This window comes from Stegostoma tigrinum, chromosome 2 (assembly GCF_030684315.1).
Source record: "Stegostoma tigrinum isolate sSteTig4 chromosome 2, sSteTig4.hap1, whole genome shotgun sequence".
NCBI lineage: Eukaryota > Metazoa > Chordata > Chondrichthyes > Orectolobiformes > Stegostomatidae > Stegostoma > Stegostoma tigrinum.
The window spans coordinates 47,800,854-47,813,141 of NC_081355.1; the positions used below are offsets into that span (position 1 = coordinate 47,800,854).

The 12,288-nt window shown below is 39.6% G+C and overlaps 1 protein-coding gene across 2 annotated transcripts in view; it reads right to left on the bottom strand.

Annotated features, from left to right (window-relative positions):
* Window positions 1-12,288, bottom strand: part of lpcat1 (lysophosphatidylcholine acyltransferase 1) — a 144,062-nt gene that overhangs the window by 10,618 nt on the left and 121,156 nt on the right. For both annotated transcript variants that reach the window (XM_048562080.2, XM_048562098.2), the window contains exon 12: window positions 5,590-5,688. In XM_048562080.2, the coding sequence (XP_048418037.1) occupies window positions 5,590-5,688 (99 nt within the window). The remainder of the gene's footprint in view (window positions 1-5,589; window positions 5,689-12,288) is intronic.

Here is a 12,288-nt window from a genome sequence, read left to right on the forward strand (position 1 = left end):
ATGTTTTATTTCATTCCGCATCTGAACATGATTCATTTATAAAAACGGAAAACTGGAAAAATAATGACCTCAATTATGCAGTGATACTTAATATCAAATCAACGCAAGCATATCTGTTACATTTTAAATATCACTTAAAAATGGCAGCAAGCAAAAGTTAGTTAAAGAAGAAAAATGCCACTTACTGTTCGTTTATAGCTAGAAATTAAGACATGGTGTACAAAATAGACACTGGGGCAACATAAATATGGCAGCTATATATGGAGAATGTTCAAAGCACTACTTTTAGGAAAGCAGAGCTAAGCTCAGACCAAAAATTGAAAGAATTAATAGATATTTATCTTAGAAAAAAATTAAATTTCTAGTAAAATAGTAAGTTAAACCGTAATGGAAACATCAGCTCTTTCAAGGTTTTAAAATTGTCTCTTAAGTTAAGCTCATTTATACTTTATTGAGCTGGTGTCCTATAATTATCCCTTAGGAAAATTGACGTTCTTGTATTGTCGCTAAATTAATTTCCCTGGCATGTGCTGGAAAACATTAAGATTGTTGGTGGTGCAATGGAATCTACGAAACGGCTGAATCAGCAGTCTCAAGAATTGGTATGCTTTTCTAATAGTTTTTAATTCACATTACTGTTATATATTTAGGAAATTTAAAAGGCTCAGATGGACTTTTAAATCTGAAAAGGCATATCCAGAACAACATATGATAACAAAGTGCAAAGCTGGATGAATACACCAGGCCAAGCAGCATCTCAGGAGCACAAAAGCTGACGTTTCAGGCCTAGACCCTTCCCTGAAACGTCAGCTTTTGTGCTCCTGAGATGCTGCTTGGCCTGCTGTGTTCATCCAGCTTCACACTTGGTTATCTTGGATTCTCCAGCATCTGCAGTTCCCATTATCTCCAGAACAACGCGTGTTGGGCAAAATAGATAAGCATGAATAAAATGGTGAATAGGTTGTGTTATGGATAGTTGAAGATTGGAAAACATAAACCATGATCTAAGTACAAAACTTGAATCTTGAACAGGCTTGGTACTCAACATCTTAAACTACAACAGTGGTCAGTGAAATGGAAGGAAATGAGCATAAGCATATTTCTAGTACTTCATCACACATTCAGGACAATCCAAAGTTCTTCATTCTGTAACAAACTTGTGCCCAACAACATCAAATTACTTTGAAAATATACTCATCATTTATGTAGGCAACAAAGCAGCCAATTTGTATGCAAAATTCTTAAACAGTTTAAAGTAAAGAATGACCAATTGGGAGGCACTGGTTGAGGAAGGTCCATTAGCCCAGACACAGGAATTTCTATTCTTCAAGCAGCACAACTGGATCCTTGATTTGTAGAACATAGAACATTACAGCACAGTACAGGCTCTTCGGCCCTCGATGTTATGCCGACCTGTCATACCGATCTCAAGCCCATCTGACCTACACTATTCCAGTGTACGTCCATATGCTTGTCCAATGACGACTTAAAATGTACCTAAAGTTGGCGAATCTACTACCGTTGCAGGTTTAGCTTTCCATTCCCTTACTACTCTCCGAGTAAAGAAACTACCTCTGACATCTGTCCTATATCTTTCACCCCTCAATTTAAAGCTATGCCCCCTCGTGCTCGCCGTCACCATCCTAGGAAAAAGGCTCTCCCTATCCACCCTATCTAACCCTCTGATTATTTTATATGTTTCAATTAAGTCACCTCTCAACCTTCTTCTCTCTAATGAAAACAGCGTCAAGTCCCTCAGCCTTTCCTCGTAAGACCTTCCCTCCATACCAGGCAACATCCTAGTAAATCTCCTCTGCACCCTTTCCAAAGCTTGCACATCCTTCTTATAACGCGGTGACCAGAACTGTACGCAATACTCCAAGTGCGGCCGCACCAGAGTTTTGTACAGCGTCAACATAACCTGTTAGATATGGTCTACTTAACAACGTCACAACTTTGATGTCACATTTGGCAGATACCGGGGATTCACTTTCAGAGAAGAACACCTCTAACATTGTGTTGAACTGTACACAGAATTATAGAAGGCAGTGAAAGCCTTGCTCAAATCATTTGGTCTGCGTTCTTTTACAACTGAAATTAAAAATTAGTCTACTGGCGATGATGCAACCATTATAGATTTTGTTAAAAACTCATCTGGTTCAGAATTCCTTTAGTAAAGAAAATCTGCTATCCTTTCCTGATTTGGACTACATTAGACTCCAGCCCCACAATGTCATGCTTGGCTCTTAAATGTCTTCTGAAATGGATTTAAAAGCTTCATAGTTCAAAGATAATTAGGGGTGGACAACACATTCCAGCAATACACTCATTCCATAAAAGAATGAAGAGGTTTAAAAAAAGGACTCAGTTTCTTATTGGATGTTTGTAATCTTCCTTTATTTTACAAACTTAATTGTGGTGGAAGTACAATGAATAATTGTATTGCTGTTGAAGTGTTGAAATTGAAAGTAGTTTAGAATTGTAGGACAATTGGAACAGCTTACAGAAAAGTAGAAGAGCTATTTGATTTGGTAAAAAGACAAATGACAATGCCATCAGTTAAAAAAAACAATTGTTTAGAATGTACGAAAATGTCTATGGTGCTTGGTCAAGACACAGCAGGGTCTAATGTGAGCAAATAAACTGACAAAAAGCTTAACCACAAGAAAGGTTCGATCTGTGGAATAATACTGATTACCATTAATGAACTGTAAATGCATCATGTGGAAAACAGGATTAGTATCATTGAGATAACAAGCTGGACGAACACAGCAGGCCAAGCAGCATCAGAGGAACAGGAAGGCTGACATTTCAGGCCTAGACCCTTCTTCAGCAAAAATTTTTTCTGAAGAAAGGTCTAGGCCCAAAACATCAGCCTTCTTGCTCCTCTGATGCTGCTTGGGCTGTTGTGCTTGTCTAGTTCTACACCTTGTTATCTCATTCTCCAGCATCTGCAGTTTATACTATCTTGGAATCATTGATGCAAATTGGCAGAACATTAAAATGAACAATTGCAACAATACTTAACACAGCGATAAAAGATCTTCTATTGACCTATAACACCCTATCATGAACTGTTGAAGAAGCACGTCTTAAACATCCCAGTTGAGGGAAGAATGTTTCTATCACAACAAAAACACACTAAGGAAAGACAATTAAATCAAAGGCAGGAAGGATATTTGGTATAAAATACAAAACAATGAAAAAAACAGAAAAGAAAAAAGTTTAATCCTTTACTAAAATGCATTTTGTGTGCTTAGAAGTGTGGTTACTTCAAACCGAGCATATCACCTACAGAAACAGAATTGCCCATCGAAAATAATCTAACTGGAGCCCTGTGGATTGTGATGAGCAAAGATTACACAAATTAAGCCCGTTTTGTCTAGAATTCAGATAATTAAGGGTGATCAGATTGAAGTCTTCAAGATATTAACAGGAAACGGCAGGGTAGTTAAAGATAAGCATAAACAATTCCATGGGTTGAGGAATTCTAAGTCTATGGGGTCTGGTCTCAGACCCCGGGCCGGACCATTCAGGAGAGATGTCAGGAAGCACTCCTACACAAAAGGTAACACTCTTCCACAATTGGTTGTGGATGCTGCATCAGTTGTTAATTTTAAAAATCAGACAGAATATTTTTGCTGAACAAAAATTTAAGAAATATGGACCAAAGGCAGGCACAGGGAGTTTGGCCACAGTTCAACCCTGATATCACTGAAATGGTGGAACAGGCTTGAGAGCTGAATCGCCTAATCCTAACCGATGCTCCCTCCACTTGCATTTAATTAGCCTATGCTTTTAGAAGGGCACTTGTGAAGGTCTTACAGAATAACAACTGTTTTGAGTTAATAAAATGTGAGGCTGGATGAACACAGCAGGCCAAGCAGCATCTCAGGAGCACAAAAGCTGACGTTTCAGGCCTAGACCCTTGAGTAACTGTTTTAAAAAAAGATTAATTTAAGAATGAGTGGTTATTAACTTCTCCTTCTCAAATAACTTTTGCCCTGTTGAGAAGCTGAATGCTTCAAAATCTGGCCTTCAAGTGCAAGTTGGTACCTGTCCAGTTGTGTTTTCTGCCTAGAGACTGGGTGATGTCATTCATTTTTTTTTCCACTCACTTTAGATGGAACTTCTACAACTGCAGCAGTTGCCTCTATAGTGAGCAGACGATGTTTCACTGGATCGTCCAGCCACACAACAGATTAACCACAATGCATCAACCTCAGAACACCAGATTGCTTGGTACTGGACAGGCTCAAGCAGCATGCATTCTGTCACAGGTAGTTTTTGCAGGCAGGCTCAGGTAGCAATTTCTGGCAGGAAGGGGCAATTCTAGTTTAGAACTGACTTTTAGCACAGAGGAAAATGCAACTGACGTCTGGCTGAGAGGGACAATTTTAACACTGAGGGAACAACAGTAAGCTTGTGGCTATAAGTAACACTGAATCATATTTAACAGTTGGGGGTGATAGGGAGGGGATGACTTCTGGTATAGAACTTGATCTTCAAGCTTCAGTGCAGCTTTCTGCAAAAGAGAGCCAGTACAAAAATAAGACTAACAGCGTCGTGTTATTGTGTTACACCAATGCCAGCTTCTGGACAAGGGTCTTCATTCACCAGGACCAGGTGGCAATCACAACCTGACAGCCCTAAAAGTTCAGAGCTCCTTCCTTTTTGAAAGGTGAGTCATTTCAAGGAGCAGCTGGATGCCTCCGAGGAATTTCACTGTTCTCTACTCATATGTTCACCTAGGATGTCACAAATGCAATGTTTTTCAGATCACACCGATGATTTTCTTCCTCCTTGATTTGGTCAGTTAAGCGACTACAGCATTAAGCTTCTCAGCCATCTCCAGCTTCCTGCAGGTACAGGGTGCAATGGATTGTACCCATTTAGAATTGAGGCACCCCCATCACTAACCAGCAATGTTCGTGAAAAGGATTCATTTCCTTGCATGTATAACTCATTGTGAACATAACTACCAGATTTTGCAAGACTGAGCTAGAAGCCCTGCAACCTGCCACACTCATACACACTGTAGCAATCAATTGCCAGCCTCTTTCAAGGTCTTCAACACATGTAAGAATGTTTGATGAGTGACAATCAGATCACTTCTTGACATGTCTCTTCTTAGAAGTGTCAGACATGAAAAACAGTCTTTTCTTCATTGGGGAAAAGCATAGTTGGGTCAATTCATCGACAGATTATTTTGTGATAGTCCTGTGGAACATTGGGCTTGATGGTCAAACAGTATATCCTTGCCTGGTGCTGCCTTAGTTACATTATCCCTGCACACTATAGCAAGAATAAATATTAAGCTTAAATTATTCAATAAAATAGAAAAATGCTATAATACAATCATTGTTGTAATGTATTTATTAATAAAGTTTGTTTAAAAACTAAAATTGAAACTTGTGTGACATTTCAAGGGACTATTCATCTCTAAAGGTACATATTTTGGATCAATCACAAGGTGCATGCACCAAAAGCTATTACTTTTAGTCAGCTTCATAAATACACTTCAGACAAAATAGCTTTTGATTGCAAGCCCAAAAATAATTAACATGTGTCTGCTCTACAGATACTTACCCTAAATGCCAACTTAATGGTTTCCTGCATTTTAGATGGTCTTGATACTACAGATAAGGCAATCACATACTCTCTGATATCAATTGTTCCATTTTCATTCTGAAAGCAGGAATAATTATATTCAATAAACTGTGACAGAAGTCTATAAACCTCACAAGAACAAATACTATGGTTAAATACTTTACTACAATTAAATACTTCAGCAAGGTACTTCAAAATAGCATTGATTACATTTCTTACATCTAAAATGTTTTACAGAATGATAAAATAAACTGTAAGGATTTCCTACAAAGACGACAGCAGAGGGTGCTGCATGCTACTCAAGTATATCTTGTGGAAAGTCTCAGAAACCAACATATCTACAATAACCACAAATCATGCTTACTCTAAGATCCCTTTGAAAGCTTCATAACACAAAATATATTGAAAATATATATTTATTCACAACAATTTCTGTAAAGAGCCTTGCTTTTTTTTAAAACCATTTGAAGCAGTGGCTTATGACCCAGCATACTCAACAACCACAACGTTTTAAATATTATGCTAACTATTTCTAACCAGCTACAATTAAGTCACTGCACCAACTATTTTCTGATGACTGTAATTAGATTAGATTAGACTACCTACAGTGTGGAAACAGGCCCTTTGGCCTAGCAAGTCCACACAGCCCCTTGAAGCATCCCACCCAGACCCATCCCCCTGTAACCCACACACCCTTGAACACTACGGGCAATTTAGCATGGTCTAGTCTGCACATGTGACAAAAGTAATTCTTTGTTTGGAACTTATTCTTGTATCTAGATTATCTCCACTGTCATTAACTGAGCAATACAGCAACATTAGAGTACCCAGGCAAAAATCACAGTAAATCACTACACAGAAAAACAACCCTTACAAATATTCTGATCTTAAGTGGGCTGCTTTCTTGCAATCAACAAATCCCAACTTGCATGCGATACTAATTCACTTAATGTTTACAGCATTCCCTCACATTCAAGTTACTAACTACAGCCTTAAAGCCAACCTAGCGAGTTTTGAGAAGATTTGTAGCTCAGGTTGAGGTTCTGGATGGGAGTTTGCTCGCTGAGCTGGAAGGTTCGTTTTCAGACGTTTCGTCACCATTCTAGGTAACATCATCAGTGAGCCTCCGACGAAGCGCTGGTGTAATGTCCCGCTTTCTATTTATCTAGTTAGGTTTCCTTGGGTTGGTGATGTCATTTCCTGTTCTTTTTCTCAGGGGATGGTAGATTGGCTCCAAATCAGTGTGTTTGTTGATGCAGTTCCGGTTGGAATGCCATGCTTCTAGGAATTCTCGTGCATGTCTCTGTTTGGCTTGTCCTAGGATGGATGTGTTGTCCCAATCAAAGTGGTGTCCTTCCTTATCTGTATGTAAGGATACGAGTGAGAGTGGGTCATGTCGTTTTGTGGCTAGTTGATGTTCATGTATCCTGGCGGCTAGCTTTCTGCCCGTTTGTCCAATATAGTGTTTGTCACAGTTCTTGCAAGGTATTTTGTAGATGATCTACATCTCATCTACAAAATACCTTGCAAGAACTGTGACAAACAGTATATTGGACAAACAGGCAGAAAGCTAGCCACCAGGATACATGAACATCAACTAGCCACAAAACGACATGACCTACTCTCACTCGTATCCTTACATACAGATAAGGAAGGACACCACTTTGATTGGGACAACACATCCATCCTAGGACAAGCCAAACAGAGACATGCACGAGAATTCCTAGAAGCATGGCATTCCAACCGGAACTGCATCAACAAACACACTGATTTGGAGCCAATCTACCATCCCCTGAGAAAAAGAACAGGAAATGACATCACCAACCCAAGGAAACCTAACTAGATAAATAGAAAGCGGGACATTACACCAGCGCTTCGTCGGAGGCTCACTGATGATGTTACCTAGAATGGTGACGAAACGTCTGAAAACGAACCTTAAAGCCAACCTGTCAGATACCGGGCATGTGATATAAGGATTTGATTTGGTTTTTGTGGAGATGGAAAATAGAGACTGAAGAGAATTTGATTCTAATACTTTACAGCTAAGACCTCCTTGACTCTAGATAGTCAAGAGGCTAAATGAACCCTGGAAGATCACTCATAGATCCTGACACAAGAACTCCACTGGGAATTGACCAGCAAGTTTGAATACTCAATGGGCAATTTATCTGCTCTCTCAGACCCTCTGAGAAGTCTTCAAATCTGATTTTGAATAGAAGACCTCAGATGATTCCAATGCTCAGAAAACAGTAGGCAGGAGAAAACCTTGTGTAACATCTGGGTAACTGTATAACTGCCCGTAACCCACAGTCCCCTGAATTTCAGACTGACCCAACTATATACCTCTTCCACCCTACCCCTTCACTTACCTTACCATTCACTCACTGATCTTATGCTCAATATCTGCTGTGTCCTTAACACTTGAAATCTTTAACAAGTTGTCCGCACTTTCTTGCCAATTGAAACCACAGTGCTCCCTCTCTCATCCTAACCTTACCCACATTCACCCTAACCCCCTCACTACATTGCAACATTTCACACTTAACTTCCCTCTGTAGGTTTTCAAACAATCTTTGGACATTTAAAATAGAATATGGCAGTTAATACCATAATAGCATATGGTTTATTTCCCTCACAATCCAGTGCTGACGCAGCAGTTCTATTTCAGCCCATTTCTGATAAAGCCAGAGTTGGGGATCCCTGGTCAGAACTGTGGAACTCCATTCTGGCAGAGAAAAAAAAATAGCACAGTGACTGTTCGATGGTGATAGCCACTCTTTAGAAGAGTAGGCCCTATATTCTCGTTTCCTGACTTACCAGTGGAAGACTTTCACAACCTGGTTGTTCAGGAAAATGAGAAGTAACTCAACTTATTGCATGTCATTCTACTGTGACTTGATCAGACACTTTTCTACATGACATACATATATAACTAGCTTCTATCAAATATAGAAGGGAAGTCTAGAGTGATTCAGCTACTGTCTTTTTCCTCTGTGGGAACCAAACTTGACATTTTGGAGCTCAGATTTCAACATCCTTTGTCCAAATGTAAACGAAAGAAATGAACTTGAGGGGATGAAGGATAACTGTTCACGATAGCAAGGCAAGACAATGGTTTTTATAGGGCTCCTGAAACCAGAGTCAATAGGAACTAAGGGGAAAAGACTCCACTGGGTTGGAGTCATACCTTGCACAAGGAGGTAATTTGGGTTATTGGAGGTTAATTAATTCAGCCACAGGGAATCACTGCATGAGCTCCTCAGGATAGCTTCCTGGGCCTAACCAAATTCAGCTGCTGCTAAAGGTGGGTTGTACTGCTGATGATTATATAATACTTAGCATCATTTGCTACTCTATAGATACTGAAGCAATCCTTGTCTAAGTTTAGCAAGACCTGGATAATATTCTGGTTTGTGCTGATTAGTGGCAGTAACATTGGCATCGCAAGCGCAGAACAGTGACCATCTCTAACAGAACACAACAATCACCCCTTTGAATTCAATCAAACATTTGCTTCAGCCTCAATATCAATATCCTGGGGTTAATTTCAATCAGAAACTGAACTGCAGCAGATATATAAAATACAAAAGCAGATCAAAGACCAGGAACTCTGCACTAACTTAACTCCAGACTCTTGAAACTAATCCATCATCTACAGGAATAAGTCAGGCATGTAATAGAATGCTCTCCACTTGCCTGGACAATGCCGCTCCAACAACATACAATAAGCTTTACACCATCCAGGATAGAGCAGCCCAATTCATTGGCAGCCTAACACTTCACATTCACTCCTTCCACCACTAATGCAACATGACAGCACTGTGTACCATCTACAAGATGCACTGTGACAACTCACTCCTTAAGCAGCATATTCCAAACACAGCTAGAAGGACAAAGGTAACAGATGCATGGGAACACCACGTTTCCCTCCACGGCATCCCACTATCTCATGCTGCCATTCCTTTACGGTCTTGGTATCAAAATCCTGGAACTCCCTTCCCAGTTACACTTATAGTTCTAGTTACATCACATGGACTGCTGCAGTTCAAGGCACCTCAGAACAACCTTAAGGGCAATTACGAACGACAACATTAGCCTAGCCAGCAATGTCCACAAATTTAAAAAAACTCTGGACATGCGAGGAAGTATTGGCTGCACGACTTCGGCAGTGGATCAATCTTTGAAACAAAATGAAATTTCTACAAATTATGGAAACAGAAAAATTGATTGTTAACTAGTAAGCAGTTGTCCTTCACTAATACAGCATAGAACAATACAGCGCAGAGCAGGCCCTTCGGCCCTCTATGTTGCACCAACCTGTGAACTAATCTAAACCCCTCCCCCTAACACTATCCTATCATCCATATGCTTATCCAAGGACTGTTTAGATGCCCTAATGTGGCTGAGTTAACTACATTGGAAGGCAGGGCATTCCACACCCTTATCACTGAATGAAGAACCTGCCTCTGACATCTGTCTTAAATCCGTCTTAAATCCATCACCCCTCAATTTGCAGCTTTGCCCTGTGTACAAGCTGAAGTCATCATCCTCAGAAAAAGACTCACTGTCCAATAAAGAGAAATTCTATATGGCAGGCAAAATGTAGATGGCTAACACAAGTCAATTACAAAATGAAACAGCACAGGTGAAGACCATTCAGTCAATCGTGCCTTTAGTTGTTGTTTCGATAGAGCTATTTCTTCCCTTATAGTCCTTTGAGAAGAAGAATGACTTTCTTCCACACAGGAGTTTAGAATCCTGAGGTAACTAAAGTTCTGATGCTGGATCCATATACTCTATCAAAAAATGGGGAAAGTGATGCTTGGTAGGTTTTTAATGCACTCCTGCTTTTGGCATTTGTACTCCATCTGCACATGAAGGCAATCCTCAAGATGCTAGGGCTCTTTGCAGTTGTTTCTACTCCAGTTTGAGCAGTCTTGGGCAAAAAAGATTCCCACAGCTTGGTAGAGATATTGCACCTTTTCAGGGAGGCTTTGACAACGTCTTCAAACATTATCCATACCCTCCTGATCAAAGCTTGGATTAGAGCTTGTTTTGGACATACTGGATCAGGCATGCAACAATGTGGCTCCCTTGCATATTTGACTGACTTTAAGCATTGCTTTAGTGCTTTGAATCTTACTTTTCAACCATAAAGAAAACCAGCTCAGCTTCTCTCATCTGCACGTGTAATTCCAATCATTGGCATCGTTCTAGTGAAATTCTTTTGCATCATCCCAAGGTCTTGAATTCCTCTTAAAACGCTGACCTAAATTTTGACAGTGGCAGCAGCTGACGACTAATTTGATTTTATTTCTTTTTAATAGCCTTCTCAACTTGTCCTCACTATTCCATATAGATTCATCCTTGGGCTCTGTATCCTGCAACCCCTTTAAAATTGTTGCAATATGGAATGTATATTGTTTCATTCTTCCCTGTAAAACTTCATAATTCGGTGTTAAATCAAAACTTTTTGATTTGGAAAGAGCAGTGGTGCTAATGTGAACTTCCGGGCAACTCTGCATATTTTTCTCCAAACTGTAAAGCAACTGTTAACATCTAACCACACATACACCTCTATATCATTTTACTTTTTTCTTGCATGCTGTCAGTGTCCTTAATCCCTCGGGGTAATGTTTTCTAATCTGTCAAAATGTCATTTCGAAAAAAAATGTACATCAACTGGACAAACACTCTCCATTAGAACATCAGAGATGAAGGGTCTAGGCCCGAAACGTCAGCTTTTGTGCTCCTGAGATGCTGCTTGGCCTGCTGTGTTCATCCAGCCTCATTTTATTATCTTGGATTCTCCAGCATCTGCAGTTCCCATTATCTCCGACCTTCGGTATTTCAGGATTGATACCAAGCTGATTGGGTGACTTTTTTCATTGAGAGGAGCCAATCTTTTATTACAGCTTCTACATTAATCCTGGCAAATATCAATACTGCCTCATACTTTACTGTCACTTCTCTAGAAAAGTGAGATTAAAAGTAATTATTTGTTTGTGAAGCGTTCCACCTGCTTCAAGATAATCTTCTTTATGGTTGCTAATTTATCAACTCTTCCTTTGATGACCTTATAACTTAGCATGTTTTGATTTTTGGGTTTCTTTTTAAAATTAGAGGATAGTATGTTCTCAATTTCTGCATCCCCATTTCATTTAATGAAACATGGAAGATTATATATTAATTTTGCCTTATCAACTATAGTGTTAGCTTTGCAATAACCACAAAGGTCTATTTTCTGTCTCATTTTAATGTTTAGTTATGTTGTGTGCTCAGGTTTTGGATGCTTGTGTTTCACAGGAATGCCCCTCCTCTGCCTCTTAACCACACACCCTCACTGTACCTTTGAAAGCCTCCTGTTACATCCACCCATGTTTGATTCTAATTCATTCGGGTCAATTCCTTTTCATACCACTGAAGCCAACCTTTGTCAAAGAATTCTAAGACTCATCACATCCTGTTAACAGGTTCCCAAAACTTTGCATTTTTTTGTGTTTCCACTTGTGCATTCATGATCCATAATTATTTATCCCCCTTTAAAGATTCCTTCGCGCTACCAAAATAAAACCCAAATTGGATTACCTAGCAGGGAAAAAGTTGAGACAAAAATAGATGGCACGGGGAAGATCAGATTATACCATCTGAAATTGGTGTCATTTGTATCCTCATATT